General features: G+C 39.4%; 1 protein-coding gene across 2 annotated transcripts; it reads right to left on the reverse strand.

Moving 5' to 3' along the window:
* Positions 1-396: 396 nt before the first annotated feature.
* On the reverse strand, positions 397-18656 carry ACTL6A (actin like 6A). Of its 2 annotated transcripts, none has more exons than XM_070945162.1 (14): positions 18523-18656; positions 15451-15527; positions 14186-14360; positions 12107-12207; positions 10721-10818; positions 10246-10340; positions 8939-9045; positions 8145-8234; positions 6535-6596; positions 5526-5640; positions 4702-4782; positions 3126-3221; positions 1880-1966; positions 397-889 (listed from the first exon to the last, which is right to left on the reverse strand). In XM_070945162.1, exons 1-14 carry the CDS (start codon positions 18545-18547, stop codon positions 809-811), a joined length of 1290 nt encoding a protein of 429 aa, XP_070801263.1. In that variant the 5' UTR covers positions 18548-18656; the 3' UTR covers positions 397-808. The 2 variants fall into 2 exon arrangements, with proteins under 2 accessions (XP_070801263.1, XP_070801264.1); XM_070945163.1 differs by lacking the exon at positions 18523-18656 and adding an exon at positions 18266-18334.
* Positions 18657-18864: the final 208 nt, after the last annotated feature.

An 18864-nucleotide genomic window follows, 5' to 3' on the forward strand; every position in this document is an offset into this window, starting at 1 on the left:
ACAGGCCCGTGGTGCCTCTGCCAGCAAAAATGGAGCTTGGGAGGGCCACATGCGTCCCCCAGTTCCATTTTCAGCTGTGAAGGCCTCCTGCAACCCTCTGCCCACAAAAACAGAGCCGTTTTCGCTGGCAGAGTGCTTGGGCCACCACAGGCACTCCCAACATGAGTGATATCAAGCTGACCACACCCACCCTGGCCATGCCCCCCCCCCCACCCCACGAGGTCAAACACAACCCTGATGTGGCCCTCAATGAAATCGAGTTTGACACCCCTGATATATACCTTCTGGATATAGAAAATGTAATAGAAATATGCAAACATGAAAACAACCTCTAGGTGTTAAAAAAAACCCAAAACATTTACTTGAATATACGATGTAAAATAAAGGAGCCCGAAAGCCAAACTAGAGAAATTTATTGATGCTAACACAAGGAAGACTAATCTGTAAGCAGATACACTTTTTTTCCCCATCTTTATCTAAAGGCAAGAAATTACAACCATAATTTATAGATCAGTCTCCGGGAGAATTTCTTTTGCAGAAAATAGATATTTATACAAAATTATTTTTAAAAAAAGTTTGTATAAAAGTTATTGCATTTAAAATGGATAAAAGCATCCATGTGCTGCGAAACAGAACAAGTTTGGCCTTTTCAAATATTAGGAATTTTTTTTAAAAAAAAAACTTGAAAATCAGGATGCACAAAAAGTATACACTTCCTACAGAAGAGACAAAGTTTCAATTCCTGAGTATACTAAAGCTATAAAAAAATTAGAAGCAACAGGAAGGCAGATTCTTAAAGTCATGGGGTTTATGGGCACTTTCTTTCTACACACTGCTTTCCCCCTTCTTCGTACTCCTGCTTAGAAATCCACATTTGCTGGAAGGTACCCTACAAAAAAAAAAAAAATCAAAAACATAACCATCTCGCAATACATATTTGTGGCACACAGAAACCAAGTTATGCACAACCTGCCTTATGAGATTATACTATTGTCCTTGCTTTCTCAGTTCCCCTTCAAATTCCCCCAACTTTACTGCAGCATTTTCTTGCTTTCTTGCTCCATGCATAATTTGGATTGTACAGGTAGTCTTTGACTTCACGACCGTAATGGAACCTGTCCATGATGAAACCAAGTTGTAACAGTTGTTAAAAGAGGTGCCCATGTGATTGCCTCGTTTAACAACCCAACCTCAGCTCTCCCTGATACAGTCAGAAAGTACTTCACTTAATGATCCCACCTTTGTTCTTCCAGATGCGGTCATTAAATGGAGCATAGGGTGCTTTCGGTGGGGGATCAATGCCTGCCCCATCCCCGAGGCACCCCATGCTCTGCTACCCGCCCTTCAGGGTCCCTGCTGGTCTTGGGCCTGTTTCCCAAACCCATTCCATTATTACAAATATTCCTCAATTTACAACTGTAATTGAGGCCAGAATTATGATTGTAAATCATGCCAATGATTAAGCTGGTCACCACGCCCAATTTTACCCCCTTTTTTTTGCAGCAGTCATTAAGCAAATCCATTGTCCATAATGGGCATTTTTTGCCATAAGCCTCAGTTTCCAGCAAAAAAACACAAATCACAGTCATGTGACTGTTGGATGCTGCAAATGGATATAAATGCAGCCTGGCTGCCAAGTGCTCAAAATGCGATCTCGTAATCGCAAGAGAGGCGCAGCTGGCACAACTTTGAATTCAGGCCATAAGTAGCCCTGGGGAGCTCCATCGTAACCTCAAACAGTCACTAAGCAACCAGTCACAAGTCAAGGACTACCTGTACATACAAAATTCAATGCTTTTTTCCCTTTCTGTCTCAATCACATACCCTCCTGTTACACAATCTTTTTAGGAACCAGCAGCAGCCAGAATAGTTTACTAACCAAAGAAGCCAAGATGGAACCACCAATCCAGGAACTAAACCTTCGCTCCACCGTTGTGTTGTTTGCTATTAACTTCAACCGCATGCTCTGAAATCAGAAAAGAGATTGACGGTGCTTGTGCATCGGGGGCAGGCTTCCCAAATGACAACTGGTGATATTTGCTTATATTCTGCATTGTGGAACACATAGATCAGACAGCTCAAATCATTCCTCAATAATTCAGCTAAGATTATTGCTTTATGTTAGAAGGGACACAGCTGGCTTTGATTCTTAATACCCAAAGGTTGCATCCCAGAAATTGAATTAGCAAAATGAGTGATTTTCAGTTGTGCTATACCCTCCTTCAAATAAAGATAAAAGTTGGAGACCTCGGGGGCAAGGTCTCCCCGAGGGGGAGGGGAAAACGATGGTTTCATTCCCTTCTTATTTCTGACCTCCCCAAATAAATGTGATTGTGCATTTTACTGTTGAATTTTGGCAGCATTTTTAAAAACCCAGGAAGGGGCGGGAAGTAGCCACACCTTCCTGAAATATCACCATCAAGCTATGCCTGGAAAACCTTAACCCCATTCCACATCCATGGGCGTTCCCTGAATTTTACACTGGCCAACTAACACTAGACATTCCTGTCATAAACAATTAGGGTAAGAAAAATGATGAAGTTCTTTCCTCAGTAAGTGCCTCTCACATGTTGGGACTACACATCCCAGAATTCCTTATCATTCAAGGATTTATAGTCCCACCTTATCTGGAGATTACTGGACAATGAGAAGGCTTTCTAGAAGTTCATAAACTCTAATTATATAGCAAGTCAACTATTCCATTGCTTTAGCAGAAATCAAGAAAACTGCTTAAGGAACATCTACAGGTTTTAATATGCTCAGCCGTGTTATTTTTCACCTCAGAAGCAGCTACCACTAGTATCAAATTCCCCATAGTCTTTGAAACTACATAATGTTTCAGTTTCGTGGGAAATTACAACCCAGATGAGGCAAAAATAGGAGAAATTCATCAAAATCTAAAGCCCAAACTTGCTAAAACACACAGAGCTAACTTAATTCTTTGGACCATGGCTATTAACACTGTTATCTTCAATAATCAACACAAACCAGAATCTTCTGTATCTCTATAGATGGTGGGTTTTAAGTTAAAAAAAAAAAAAGCAAAACAGGTAGTTCCCAACATTTTTCAAATATGCCAATATGGAGAACTGATTGTAAATGTACGTGTTAAATGACACACTTACCGGAGGGGTTTTCTGAGAGAGTTCTCTATTCAGCCGGTCTGTAAAACTCTGTAGTAGGGTATTTCCTCCTGCTACAATCACACTACCATAGAGACCCTGGAAAAGGAAAGCAAGGCACATAAAAATTACTGGACATGTAACTTTCTGTAATCTGCTTTTTGATAGAGAGAAAAGACTGCACAAGCCTACATAGAATTTGAAAGGAAATCACATCCTCTTGTATTACTTATTAAACAGGTCACGGAGGTAAAAAACACATGTCCACTAACAAATGTAAAACTTGGGAGTAGTTCTTGTGCAAAAGAGGATATATCCTTCCCCTTTTTAATAAACGTTTCACAATATAAAGAACATTTAAAATTCCATACTAAGCAGTATTTTGGGAACAGGAATCCCTAATTCAGTAAACAACACAATTTGGATTCTTCATCAAGTTTGCACATTTGAGGCACAACTGTGGAATCTATGCTTAAAAACTAAAACAGCCCAACTCTGCAAACACATGCCAGACTGGATTTCCCTAGGTCAAGCTCTTGTGGTCATGCTTCTGGTCTCACAAATATTTACAGTGCAATCTCAGGAGGTTTTTTTTTTTCTTCTGTTCAATCGTGTCCAATTCTCAGAGTGCCTGGGCAAGACCCTGCAATTTCCTTGGCACAGTTTCTTTCAGTTGTTTGATATTCATCTTTGTATCAGTTTTAATGTTATCAAGCCAGCGTATTCTTTGCTTGCCCCTTCCTTCTTCACTTTATAAACAGCTTACTAGCCATACATAAGGAGAATTTTGGAATTTGGCCTAATTCTTCTCAGGGTTTAGCCTGGTGGCTCAGCAGACTAAAAGCATTGTGATTAACATCAGCTGCCTGCAATTACTGCAAGTTCAAATCTCACCAGGCTCAAGGTTGACTCAGCCTTCCATCCTTTCTAAGGTAGGTAAATTGAGGACCCAGTTTGTGGGGGCAATAAGCTGACTTTGTATAAATATACAAAAGGATGAAGGCTATTGCTTAGCGCATTGTAAGCTGCCCTGAGTCTCCGGAGAAGGGCAGCATATAAATCAATTTTTTTTTTTAAAAAAAAAGTATTCAACAAGGCTATGGTCATCAAAGCCGTGGTGGCGCAGTGGGTTAGAATGCAGTATTGCAGGCTAACACTGCCCACTGCCCCGAGTTTGATCCTGACAGGCTCAAGGTTGACTCAGCCTTCCATTCTTCCGAGTTTGAGGATCTAGATTGTTGGGGTCAATATGCTGACACTGTAAACATCTTAGAGAGGGCTGTAAAGCACTGTGAAGCGGTATATAAGTGCCAGTGTTTTTCCTATTGCTATCGTTGACACAAGAATTGAACCATCGTCATCCAATCTGCAGCCTTTGAGCTACATCTGGGCTTACCCGAAAAATACAACTGAACTATATTGCTTCTTGGTCTTTTGCCGAAGATCAAATGTAAAAATTCAACTGGCTTTCAGGTAGCTCTGAACACTGAAGATTTCTGCAGCTCAGCATAGTTCTTGCTTCCATTCCCAATTTTAATCAAGAAAAATAAACCTCCCATTGTGCCTAAGTAATACCTACCGGCCGAATGTCTATATCGCACATTCCAACACTAGTGGTGACCACATGACTCACACCAAGCATTGTATTACCAGATAAGCCCTAGTAAAGAGAAAGAATGTCTGGCATTAGTTTTGATCATATCAGAGACGGAATTAGTAAGAACACTTTGAGTCTTTTTTCAAAGATGGCCCAAATCATCTAGGGAAAAACAAAATCATTAAATGGGAAGCTCTGTCTGATAATTCTAGTAAGTAGAAAAAAGTACATGCAGCACAGAATCTCTTATTTTTCCTTGTTATGACATAGTTTATAACTAATTAAATTACTTCATGTACTAAACATTTTATGACGTTTTGCCAAAATCTAACATATACTTCTGGTTTTCAGCAAATCTGGCATACAGAAAACCATGGGTTCACTTAATGAGCAGAACAATAATTAATGACTATAGTGGTCACTTTACAAGCAACGCAATAAAAGATCATAAACTCGGATCAGTCACATGACTGATCCAATTTACCACCATCATGATTTACAACTGTCATGATTGTCAACCATAATGGGCAGGCTCCATTACAGGCGTAACTCGAGAACTACCCATGATGGAGTATTAAAATCTCTATCAGAAAACAACAGTCTGAACTGCAATATCTTGGTAAATAAATTTATAAATTTACTGTAATACAGAGTAAGAGCTTCAAGATCAGATATCAATGAAGCACAAAACACACTGTGACTTTTCTCTAATTGTAGATTCTAGATTATCTACCTGTTTCTATAAAACTGCCATTGAACATAGATATACAAAGGATCCATTTCCATTCTACCTTGCTTAGTTTTACCTTTACATTTGAAGGGTCAAACAAGCCTTCGGGAATTTTTAACCGCTCAGCGCCAAAATCACAATTGTAGCCGTTGGGGAACTCATAGTGTACAGTTGGCATTTGCGCAGCCACCCTGGAGGTGAAAATCAGACATTTTCAGATGACATTAGGTGAATAATCATTTCTTTTCCTGTTTTTATAAAAGAAATTATTTTTCAAGAAATCTCAGAAACAGCAATTTAATAACAGTGGAAGAGTCTCTTGAAAACTCAATGTTTTCCAGATGTTTGAACAAATATCCCATATGCCCTTGTCAACACAGAAGTTGACATGAATTAGGAGAGCTATAATTAATATCCAGGAAAGTTTTTAATTCTCCATTTCTGGTATAAAGCGAAAGACAGAAAGGGTTTTGTTATGTTTTTAAAGCAGATCACATTTTGCCCTTTCAGTATCTAAAAGGAATTTCTATCTGGGTTTTCTTCAGAATCCAGAAATATTGTTGCTACAATCAGATGCTAATGGTGGCATCAAAAAACACCCAGAATAGAGATTACAGACAAAGGAGACACAATTTCAGTCTGCTTAAAGAGTATTTTAAGAGAGAAAATGGTAGGGTTAGAAATAAAGAGGCCAAAAGGAGAACCGGACGTCCAATGTAACATTTATGCTTATTATTTAGCATATGATGAGAACATGACAGAAGAGAAGCAAATACAGTCCACGTAATTATAAATAAAACGTCTATGGGAGTTTGGCAGTGGCCTCATAACTGGATGTCCAATTCAGCTATCCAGGCAACAGCCTTGCAATGCAGAAGATCTGCATTGCTTCATGCAGATCTTCTATCAGCACCATAATCGCAACAAGGGGAATCTTTCCATCCCCACTGATACAGGGCAGCGCCACTTCTTCCAATATCACACCTGTTCAATTTCGATCAGACTGGAGCCAGTCTACAATTCAGATCGGAAGACAGCCTTGTCTCAGCCATCATAACATTCCCATAAAATTAAGAAAGACTTACTGCTCGTCATAAGCTGAATCAGAAACTTGTAGAACAGAAGCTTGAAAGTCCTGAATAACACACTATGGGAGGAGAAAAGATATTTTCACACAAAGATTTCTAATATATGTACTGCTATATATTTTAAAAAATAAAAAATAAAGGTAAAGCAAAGGTCCAATTTAGACAACATGGACACCACATTCTCAATATCACTATTATACTTGGAAACCCAAGTGGGAGCATCCAGGTAAAGGTTGGGAAATACTTTGTATCACCAAGTACCCACAGTGGAAACGATATCCAAAGAGCTCTATTTCCCTGCACTTATTCAGTGATCTGCTTGAGGCTGAATTCCTGAACTCAGAAGATAAGTGGGCTTGACAGCCTAAATTGCTCTTTCTAATGCTACAAAGCTGTGGCCAAAAAAAGCCCCAAAATGCTAGTCCTCTTTAAGAAAGCCTATCTGGGCAGAAAAGACGGAATAAATCTGTAGCATCAGAAATCAAAACATAAGATTCTCTAGGAAGCCTAGAAGGACACATGGATCAAGCAATCCAGTGCAGTCAACGTTTCAAGTCAACTCTTCAAGTCAACTCTCTTATGAGCCACCTTTTGAGAGGGTCAGTTCTTATGAGGAGTCAACTCATAAGAGGAAAGAAAAAGTCAACTCTTATGAGGAAAGATCCATTAACCAATTATCTCATCAGGTAGGTTAAGGGACACCTAGATCAATACTACTAGTGACTGTGCATAGTTTAGGTACCCATGTCTGGGAGCTTACTACAGTGAGTAAGTGCAAAGCACTCTCTTCTCTGTTCTTATGGCATCTACTGATTCCCCTCCACTAGCTTTGTTCAAACTCACCCATTCCATCCCGGGGGAAAGTGAGAATAAAGATGCTCCTACAGGTTGCTGGGATATGTTTGCAGGATTTGCAGATAAAAATCACTTGCACTGACTTACGAGATGGCCTGCCATTGGAGCAAAGTGGGTCAAGTAATGTCAGGAACCCCTTAAATTTGTGAAAACTAATGAAAAAGACAAGCCCCTCTGGGACCCATGTCAACACTGATTTATGTGCCTAGAGTTGTTGTAAAATGTGTATAAGTGATGTTAATCATCTTTTAACGACCCCATAATCCTTTGCGGTGTGGAGTCTGGGCTACTGAATGGAGCTGAGTGGCTCCATTACTGGCCGGATGCCCTTCCTGTCACCAATGTGGAGTTTTGTTCAGCAAATAAATTCTCATTGTGCCCAGAGACAGAAATATCTACCTCTACCTAGGATTGAACTCACAGCCTCCTGATTGTGAGGTGAGAGCTCCACCTCTAGGCCACCGCACCACATCACCTATATGTGATATTAATCATGTTATTAATTTCCTTTTTACTTTCCCACTGGCCTGCTTTTCTCCAGAAAATCCAGAATGCGTTTATAATTTTTCATTACACCAACCTTTACTAATAATGCAATTTACAGATTGCATGTGGTAAAGGAATCCTATTTAAATCATCAGAATCATGAGTCACACTGCAGTTCTAAAGGAACCATTCATTACATAAATCAATGTGTTAGCAGGAAATACTTCTTTATATCCAAGCAAATTAACGTGATGACAAATACTTACATTACACATATAGTTGTGCCAAGATCTTGTGACCTGTGGCAATTTCTCTTTTCTTTTCCAGTTTGCTGGAGAACCCTCTCGAACTGCTTCCTAGAATATAAAATCAAGGTCATTCCAAAGGCTCACATTTAAATATATTATTCCATAGATGACTTAAAAGAGTTTATAAACCTAGGAATGCTGAGAATGAAGTACATAGTTTCGTTTTAAGCCAAGAGAGACAACAGAACATCCCAGCCTGACTAAGCTAAAAGCTACTCACAGTTTACCTCTCATCATTTATTGTTGCTCTAATACATAACCAGCTCATGAAAAAGATTGTGGCTCTGCAAAACTGTACACCTGTAAATTCTTTAGCACAATAACATCTTATTAGCTGGGTTCATGCTTCATGCATGAACTGTGGAATGGTTTATGTCAGGGACAAACTATGGGTGCTTCAAGTGTGGCTGAACTACAACTTCCAGCATCCATGACCAAAGTTAAAAGATGGAATAATGGAATTCAACCATAAATGGAGACTACAAGTTCCTGGCGTGCTTATAGCTTAACGTGAGAATCCAACCTCTGTCTCGGAATAGTGAAGTACACTGGGAATCAAAACTCTTTTTTTTAACGTGCATCCTCTTTGTATGACTCTAAACTGTATTTAAATCCAAGACCAACCCTGATGGAATTTAATGTTGGAGAAACTATTGTTAAACCAGATGTTTTGTGAATGAAAAAGCAGCTCTTTGAATCACATTTACAAGAATGTGCAGCTTTCTTTCATTCCATCCAACACAAGATCTTACCTTCGATGCAATCATATAAGGTGGGATGATCTCAACGTTCATTTCTTGAAACAGTTCCCTGCACTGCATTGAAATGAAATCTCCAGCCAGAGGTGACTTCACAATGCCTAAATGCAAGGCACGAATGGAATCAAAAGATTTAATACTCCGCCACCACTCACATTTTACATAGAAACTTGTTTTGCGGATAAATTCATGTTTCCTAACACCAGACTAACCAGCTTTTCTGTCCACATGGGCCACTGAGTTCCCAGAAACTGTATTTTGCTGCACAAGAGCAAAAGGAAAAATGATGAAATCTCTTTTTTTGTAAAAGCCAGATACTTCAAGAGAAATCAGATGGGGAACATGTTCATTACATCTGGCTGTGATTCCAGAAGAGCTATAAAATTATTTCCTGCATTATTCCTGAATGATTCTTTTTTGAACATTTAGTCCAGTGTGGGCTTCAGTATCACCAGCAAGACCGTCTAATCCTGCCTTCTTACTGCTATTTGTCCTCAGCACCTAGACATATGCTGATTATTAGTGCAGAGGGTTACATTTATCTAACTCCAAGTCTTTCAGTCTTTGGATAACAGGGCAAAGTTAGCTTTTCTTCTAGTTTTATTTTCTTCTAGCAATATTCCGACTACTTCTCATTCTTCTAATGGATTAGTGTTTTGCAATACATTAGAAAGAGATGCTTTGCAAAGTGGCTTGTGCAAAAGGAAGACATCTCTCTGAACGTTAAAACAGCTGCATCTTTTTCAAATACAACAAAGTTGTTTTGAAAATAGGCCCCGGCTATCTGCTCACATATACGCATTTTTGTTTTCAAATAATATTTATATACCACCTTTATTATTTTTACAAATAACTCCAGGCAGCAAACATATCTAACGTATCTTCCTCCCCCTATTTTCCCCACCACTATTACTCTGTGAGGGAGGTGAATTCAATTGAAAATGACTGGCCTAAAATCACCCAGCTGGCTTTCATGGCTTAAGGCAGGATTTGAACTCACAATCTCTTGCTTTCCAATCTGGTGCCTTAACCACTCAACCAAACTGGCTCTCATATATTGTACATATTATAAATAAATGCATTTTAAATAACTAATTTCTGAATTAAAGGCTATTATCTAGAACATCCTCTCAAGGCCATTACAAATTCTCTCTATTGATGGTCGTCGTGATGCTTTACAGAAATAAGTTTTATTTAATTCATTTTGGGGGCGTGGGGGGTACAAACAAACCCTGTCATTGATGTGTGTCGAGTCTAGCTACGTAGCAGGATAGCTCAGATCATGCTGGAAGACTTCTCACCTTGCTGAAGCACGTACCCATCGTGGACTGGAATCGCAGTGGTGTGTGTTGCTCCACTATCTAAGATCAACCCTGTGGATCTGCCATTTGCAAAGCTAGTTGTAGCGTCAAGGAAGATGACAGAATTTTGGCACAGGAGCAGCATATTCATCATGGTTTGTTTGGCTTTTACATATTGCATGAATTTACATCTAATGATAATAGGTAGTCCTTAACATACAATCATAATTTAGTCTGCAATTTCAATAAGCTATGATAATTGAAAAGCAGGTCATCACGTGACCACACCTGATTTTATGACCATTTTTGTGGTTATCATTAGGCAAATGCCATGGTGGTTAAGCTAACCCACTGTTCGTTAGGAGCCATTTTTTTTCTGAAAGCCAGAAGTAAATGCTGGTTCCCCCCCACCTCTCCTGAAAACAGCATAGTACTTGTGATGATGCTTACTTATTTATCAACATTTCTAGGATACGCTGTGAGTACTGCAGTTTTGCATAGGAAGAATGCAGGGATATTGTAATGTTCAAACATTAATTCTGTCAGCTTCTCACGCTTTGCTCTAATGTTCCACTAGAAAAGCACACAGAAAATAATTAAAATACAAAATTATTATATATGACTCAAGAAGCAGAAGATAGATATTTTCTTTTGTTTCCCTACCAATTTCTTGCAAACTGGTAACCAGATTTATAAATATCGGTCAGACTAAAGTACCAGTAGATTAAAGTAAGTTTTACTCTCTCAATCACAGAAGATACAGCTATTTCAAATTTTATGTATTGCCACAGAATTGTGACTCTTTTATAAATATAATTTGCAAAATTTCCAAGAAGACTATCTCATAACTATAAATACACAGAGACATAGCCATTCTACACTTTTGAGGAATGTGCAAAGAAAAAAATATATTAAAACATATAATTTCCTCTAAAGGTTAAAAAAAATTACCTGGCATTGTTAATGAACTGCAGGTAAAAGTGGCATGATTTAATTATTTGGAGATAATTTTTCAGGCTGTTTTACATAATATACGAGTCAAAGAGAGGGCTGTGAAAATATTTACAGACCCCCTCGCATCCTGGACATAAACTGTTTTAACTCCTACCCTCAAAACGATGCTACAAAGCACTGCACACCAGAACAACTAGATACAAGAACAGTTTTTTCCCCGAACACAATCATTCTGCTAAACAAATAATTCCCTCAACACTGTCAAACTATTCAGATTAGGCTGCATTACTAGTGCTATTAATCTTGCGATTTATCTTGATATTGTTTCCTAGTATGATTTGATTGCTTATTGTACCGTATGACTGTCACTGGGTGCTGTGCCTTGTGATTCTCGATGAGTGTCTTGTCTTTTTATGTACACTGAGAGCATATGCACTAAAGACAAATTCCTTGTGTGTCCAATCACACTTGGCCAATAAAGAATTCTGTTCTGTTCTGTTCTGTTCTGTTCTGTTCTGTTCTGTTCTGTTCTGTTCTGTTCTATTCTATTCTATTCTATTCTATTCTATTCTATTCTATTCTATTCTATTCTATTCTATTCTATTCTATTCTATTCTATTCTATTCTAGAATTGGGAATGTCTGAAAGAGTATCATGTTACTTGTCTATATTAGAGGAAGCTCACTAATCCCAGCTGCAATTCAACTTTACATTACTTGCTCAAATCTTATATGGAACTGAACTTGAACCAGGCTTCCTACTAATCATTTATAAGACCTTCCTGATCAAAACTTCTTAAAAAATGGGTTCATGTAGACTACAGCCAAATATTCTAGTTAAACAGTCAGATATTTAGGTAAGAAACGTGTTGGGCTGTTTGAAAGAAATAAAGCCAATTTTTACTCACTGGTGCTTCAGACATTAAAACAGGATGCAATGAAGCTTCAGACTTAATGTGCATCTTATAGGTATGATCCAGGATGGCTTGGAAACTATCCCAATCTTCAACTGTAACAACATAAAGCGAATGCTGCTTTTGTCGGTGGAATGTAAACTGTTTGTTGCATGTGTGTTATTAATACAAGGTTCAGGACTGGCAATATACAATAACAGCCCTCAAAAAACGAGCCACCTAAGAGAGCAAAATTAGTTAGAGTTTTGGATTATAAATACATCATTACATCATTCCACAGGTGAAAAAAATAGCACATTAGGTTTGTTTTGACTATGATAAGGTAGCACATGTCATGAGTATTTTTAACAATGGTTCAATGAATATACCAGGATGGATGAGTTCCTCTATCAGAGGAAGGTAATCATCGACCCGTGTCCGTAATGGACCCCATAATTACTGCTGTCACTGGGATTAGGTGAGTCACCATGTGACAGTGTCTGATTTTAAAACCCTTTTTTGCGGTAGTCATTAAGTTAACCCGTTTTCTTCAATAGGCATGTTTTGCTGGAAATTGGAAGTAAATACCAGAAACCAGCAAAAAATGCCAAAAATCAATCATGACCACGGGACACTGCAAATGTCCATAAATGCTACCTGGTTGCCAGGCACCCAAACGGCAATCACATGACTGCTAGGAGAAGACACCTGAACTCCAGAACTGAGTCTTAAGTAGCTCTGGGGACGTCTGTTGCAACCTTGGTCCATAAGCAACCAGTCATTAAGCGAGGATTAAATGTCAGGGTTCCAAGTAACACCCCAAACAAAAAGATGGCCTCCAGGGCTGACATTACCTGGATCAAACACACCATGTTATGACTAATGCAACATATGACCTCACCCAGTATCTGAACAACAGTTAAGAACTAGTAGCAAGCAAGGTATGAAAAGTTTAAGTATTCAATTTGCCTCAAGCCTAGTCTACCAGTTTCCATGTTGTTGAAAACTCACTGGCATCTCTTATTTGGAGGGATAATGTAATTAGACAAGTCAAACTATGCTTTCAGAAGGCATTTAAGATTTTATCCAGGTTAGGATTGGATAATCATGATTCAACACTTATCTCTGAACTGAATCACAGTCTTTTACCTTAAACAAGGAGAATAACCACAGGATAGAACAAACTATACAAGAGTTTTTCTCCAGAGTGCTGATATTTAATTAGAATTACATCTTCTCTATAGCAATTCATCAAAAAAAAAAAAAAATTCACAAGGTTTCCTTGGAAACCTTTATTTCAGGCTAAGTCTATATAATAAATGAAAGAAGAAAAAGGAAATATACAAGGATACGGGTAGTCCTTGACTTTCAACCAGAGGTGGTATTCACTTAACTTCGCTACCGGTTCGCAAATGTGAGCGCACGTGCCACCTCCGTGCATGCGCAGAATGTAAAAAACAGGACACGATGACCTCCGAGTGGCTGGGCGGAGCCTCCCGCAGCCGTCACTACCAGATTGCGCAATCCGGATAGAACCGGCTGAATACCATCACTGCTTATGACCACAATTGAGCCCAAAGTGTCTGTTGAGACATTTGTTGAGTTTTGCCCCATTTTACAACCTTTCTTACCACAGTTGTTAAGTGAATCACTGAGTTAGTAACCTGGTTGTTAAGGGAATCTAGCTTCCTCATTGACTTTGCTTGTCAGGAGGTTGCAAAAAGTGATCACATGACCTTGGGACACAGCAACAGTCATAAGTATGAAGCAGTTGCCAAGCATCTGAATTTTGATCACATCAACATGGGGATGCTGAAAAAGTTGCAGCTGAGAAAAACGGTCATGTTGCTTTATTCAGTGCCGTTGTAACTTTGAACGGTCACTAAATGAACTGTTGTAAGTCGAGGACTACCTGTACTGTGTTATTAGCAATCTTGGCTTGAGACAGCTCATGTTTTTTTCAACTTCCGCCACCACTACATATTTTCTCTCCCGAATAAGACAAAATCTATTTTTCAGAAATAGAGATTCTAAGATACCACAAAATAGCAACCAGAATTTAAGATCAAAAGGAGGAAATGCAGAACATCGTACTCATTCCATTTTTCAAAGGTGAAATGGCTTCCATGTTCTCCCTAGGAACTCTCAAGGCATTTGTGTCTATGTAGTATGATGGCCCTCCTTGCTTGCTTTTATCACCGTCAATCTCCATCATGGAACTTCCGTCATCTCGGTCCAAGACCACCCCTATGGCAGTAGGGAAGTCCACCTGCAATGAACAGTATGGAGAACAAACATATAAGATTATACAATGACCACCTTTTGTGTATTATTTTAACTAGCTTGGATGTTACAAAAAGGATTGATCGTGCAGCAGGATCTCTCATTCCCATAGCCTTCTCCTGCCATCAAAGATTAAGATGCAGTTGACCAAGGGTCTTTAGGAAATGTTTCTGCTGCTGCAATAAGTCGGTTATTACCTAAGGAGTTATATACATAAAGATTGAGACCCAAGAGAAGAATTTGTAGAGATATGATCTTAAGAGGGCAAAACTACAGTGAAATGAGAAGTGAAAGGTAATCTTTCCCGGGGAATAATTATTTCTAATAATTATTTATAGGCTGCCCAATCCGTCACAAATGTAGGCAGTTTCCAAAATACAACAATAAAATACAGAACATATCATCTAAAAGAAATTCTGGAGAATATCAAAAATCAGTTAATAATATACCGGTACGTATATTGCAGTGGTGGGTTTCAAAAATTTTTACTACCGATTCTGTGGGTGTGGCTTGGTGGGCGTGGCGTGGCTTGGTGGGCATGGCAGGGGAAGGATACTGTAAAATCTCCATTCCCACCCCACTCCAGGGGAAGGTTACTGCAAAATCCCCATTTCCTCCCGATCAGCTGGGACTCGGGAGGCAGAGAATAGAAATAGATGGGGACGGGGCCAGTCAGAATTTTTATTACCAGTTCTCCGAACTACTCAAAATTTCTGCTACCAGTTTTCCAGAACTGGTCAGAACCTGCTGAAACCCACCTCTGGTATATTGTTTAATTGATGAGACCCAGAGCATACCAAATTAATCAAGCAGATATGACAAGTAAGCACATAACTAATGTTTTACATATTACTAGACCACAATTGCTCAGGCATTGTTCCATTGTTCATTATACAGAGCAGTGTTTGTCAGCTGCAGGAATTTTAAGATGTGTGGACCTCAACTCCCAGAATTCCCCAGCCAACATGGGAATAGGGAATTCTGGGAACTAAAACACTCATATAGAGCTTTGCTTTAGTAGATTACTAAATCATGAGGGCTCCTGGCTTTATTTACCACTTCACTTTCATCCTTACCTTTGGGCAATCTTCTCCAGCATAGCCAGCTCGCACTGTGCAGGAGCCAATATCAAACACCAGAGCACCAACTTCATCTGCAGATAGAGAGGCATCATTTGAATTTATTTAAATTCAGCACAAAAGCACTGCCTTGCTTTTACTGACAAAATGCTCTAATTCTCCATATAACCATTCAGAAGACATAAAACTATCTATTGCCATTCAAGCATACTCCCGAATGAATGAGTTTCTTATATATACTAGTATACAAGTAAGTGTAGTGAACAATTACCCATAGCAGTGCTATAAGATAACCTTCACAGGTAGTCCTCGACCACAATTGAGCCCAAAATTTCTGTTGTCAAGTGAGACATTTGTTAAGCGAATTTTGCCCCACTTTACGACTTTTCTTACCACAGTTAAGTGAATCACTGCAGTTGATAAATTACCAAGCTGATTGTTAAGGGAATCTAGCTTCCCCATTGACTTTGCTTGTCAGAAGGTTGCAAAAAGTGATCACATGACCTTGGGACACAGCAACAGTCATAAGTATGAAGCAGTTGCCAAGCATCTGAGTTTTGATCACATGATCCTGGGGATGCTGAAAAAGTCGCAGCTGAGAAAAACGGCCCTAAGTCACTTTTTTCAGTGCCGTTGTAACTTTGTGAACGGTTGCTAAATGAACTGTTGTATGTCGGGGACTACCTGTATTGTCACTTTTTTCTCTGAACACAGTCACACATTAAAAATGACAATCTGACGCCCTCTCTCTCTCTCTCTCTCTCTCTCTCTCTCTGTGTGTGTGTGTGTGTGTGTGTGTGTGTGTGTGTATTTCTCTTTAGCCAGGTTCTTCCTACCTAAACCAAGATTTTTCTGCAGCCCTAGTTCAGTGAAATCCCAATCCACTAGTTTCTAGGCTTTTTTTTCTCCAGCAGCCAGCAAGCTCCTTGCTGCCCATTGGGAGACTAAAGAGACTAAGATAGATCTATTTCAGGTTTATAAGCCCTCATCAGTTAGCCACACCTTCATCCCATGTATCCTCCCTATAAAGGTACAGTATTTGTTTTCTTTTCTTTTCGTAGGTCTTTATGTGTATTTCTCTTTAGCCAGGTTCTTCCTACATAAACCACTGTACTGTACCTTTACAGGGAGGATACATGGGATGAAGGTGTGGCTAACTGATGAGGGTTTATAAGCCTGAAATAGATCTATCTTAGTCTCCTTAGTCTCCCAATGGGCAGCAGGGAGGTTGCTGGCTGCTGGAGAGAAAAAAGCCTAGAAACTAGTGGATTGGGATTTCACTGAACTAGGGCTGCAGAAAAATCTTGGTTTACATAGGAAGAACCTGGCTAAAGAGAAATACACATAAAGACCTACAAAAAGAAAAGAAAACATATATATATATATATATGTATGTATGTATGTATGTATATATGTTATGTATGTATCAGTGGTGGTTGCTACCGGTTTGCAGCGGCGGTGGCGGGAGGCTCCACCCACCCACCCGCTTCTGTGCACTACTGGTGTGTGTGTGTGTGTGGGGGTATACATACAGGGCATGTGTGTTATGTATATGTAAAGAGCATGTGTGCGTACAGACATACACACACATATAAACATATATCAAACCATTTAGAATAACATAAATGTAACTGATAAATCTACTTAACATAACTAAATATAACTATCTATCTATCTATCTATCTATCTATCTGTACTGTTTCCCCCAAAATAAGACACCCTCTGATAATAAACCCAATCTGGCTTTTGAGTGCATGGCAATAAGGCCAAGTGCTTATTTCAGGGTTCAAAAAAATATAAGACAGGGTCTTATTTTCGGGGAAACACGGTAACTATATATAACTATATATAACATTATATACATACATACATACATACATACATACTGTGCTTCCCCAAAAATAAGACCCTGTCTTATATATGATAGATGATGATAGGTAATGATGATAATGATAGATAGATGATAATGATAGATAGATAATGATTTATTTTATTTATTTTATTTATTTAATTTTTATACCACCCTTCTCCTGAAGGACTCAGGGCGGTGAACAGTCAAAAATAACATATATATAAAAATGTGAAATAGAAGCAATTTAAAATAATTAAGCCAATTTGGCTCATCAGTTAAGTTAAGATCTTCAGCATAAAATTTAGACAATTAGAAAAATTTATGCCAGCCCAGCTTGGTGAAACAGAAAGGTCTTAAGTGCACGACGGAAAGTACGGAGATCTGGGATCATTCGTAGATGATAGATGATAATGATAGATAATGATAGATAGATGATAATGATAGATAGATGATAATGATAGATAGATAATGATAGATGATAATGATAGATGATAATGATAGGTGATAGATAGACAATGATAGATAGATGATGATAGATATAGATGATAGATAGATGTTAATGATAGATATAGAGAGATAGATAGATAGATGATAATGATAGATAGATAATGATAGATGATAATGATAGAGTATAATGATAGATGATAATGATAGGTGATAGATAGATAATGATAGATAGATGATGATAGATATAGATGATAGATAGATGTTAATGATAGATAGATAGATAGATAGATAGATAGATAGATAGATAGATAGATAGATAGATAGATAGAACTATAACATAAAAAACTGATAAAGTTAGCGTGACCCTCCTCGGAAATAAAACAATTCCGTCCGTCAGGAAGGAACAAAACCAAAAACAAAAGGTAAATATCCCGTGTATTTTTTAACCATTACATTTCCCTTCTGTCCTGAAATCTGGAAGGAAGCCCGGTGTAAGGTGTATTAATATCTGACCGTATCAGGATTAACCCTCAGGATTCGTGCACCAAAAAGTGGCTCTCGGGGCGACAAGGAGGGGAAGGCGGCGTCGACCGGAGGCTCGAAGAAGCCCGCAGGTAAATTAGCGAACCGAGAAACCCGAGGCGGCGATGGAGCCGGGTTCTCCCTCAGCTGCCGGGACTGGGTGTGAGGGGAGGGCGCCCAGAAGCTCCGCCCTCCGCCGGCCCGCGTGAAAGAAAGGGCGGCCTCCTCCCGCCCAAAAGGCCGCTCACCTCCTCCGTAGACGCCGCCGCTCATGACGGCTCGAGCTCCCGCTTCGCCGGTAGAAGCTCCGACCTCCGAGCGTCCGAACTTCTCCTCAGCTTCGCTCCTTCTTCTCTTCTCTTCTCTCTCGCTCACTCGCTCACTCTCTCTGCTCCCGGACGTCCCGCCTCCGTTTGCCCTCGGCGAGCCAATAGAAAGCGACGTCGCGGAGGAGGCAGCCTATGGGAGAAGGGATAGGAATATGCAAGCCAATCGTGAGGTCGTTTTTTTTTTCCCCTCGGGCCCTTTTCGCTTGGGCTCGGTCGGGCCCTCTGATAGGTTGAGACGGGTCCCGCGTGCGAGGGGGGAAA

Source organism: Pituophis catenifer, unplaced genomic scaffold (assembly GCF_029215685.1).
Source record: "Pituophis catenifer annectens isolate HBS135680 unplaced genomic scaffold, rPitCat1.0.hap2 SCAF_6, whole genome shotgun sequence".
NCBI lineage: Eukaryota > Metazoa > Chordata > Lepidosauria > Squamata > Colubridae > Pituophis > Pituophis catenifer.

What these genes read in the sequence shown, in the direction of transcription:
- ACTL6A (XM_070945162.1), bottom strand. Translation starts at nt 18,547, where the DNA reads ATGAGCGGCGGCGTCTACGGAGGAG. An exon ending in GGCACAACTATATGTGTAAT is followed by an intron (nt 6,597 to 8,144) that starts GTAAGTATTTGT and finishes CTCCTCCCATAG; the next exon opens with TGTGTTATTCAGGACTTTCA. An exon ending in GTTCCATCTTGGCTTCTTTG is followed by an intron (nt 890 to 1,879) that starts GTTAGTAAACTA and finishes TTTTTTTTGTAG; the next exon opens with GGTACCTTCCAGCAAATGTG.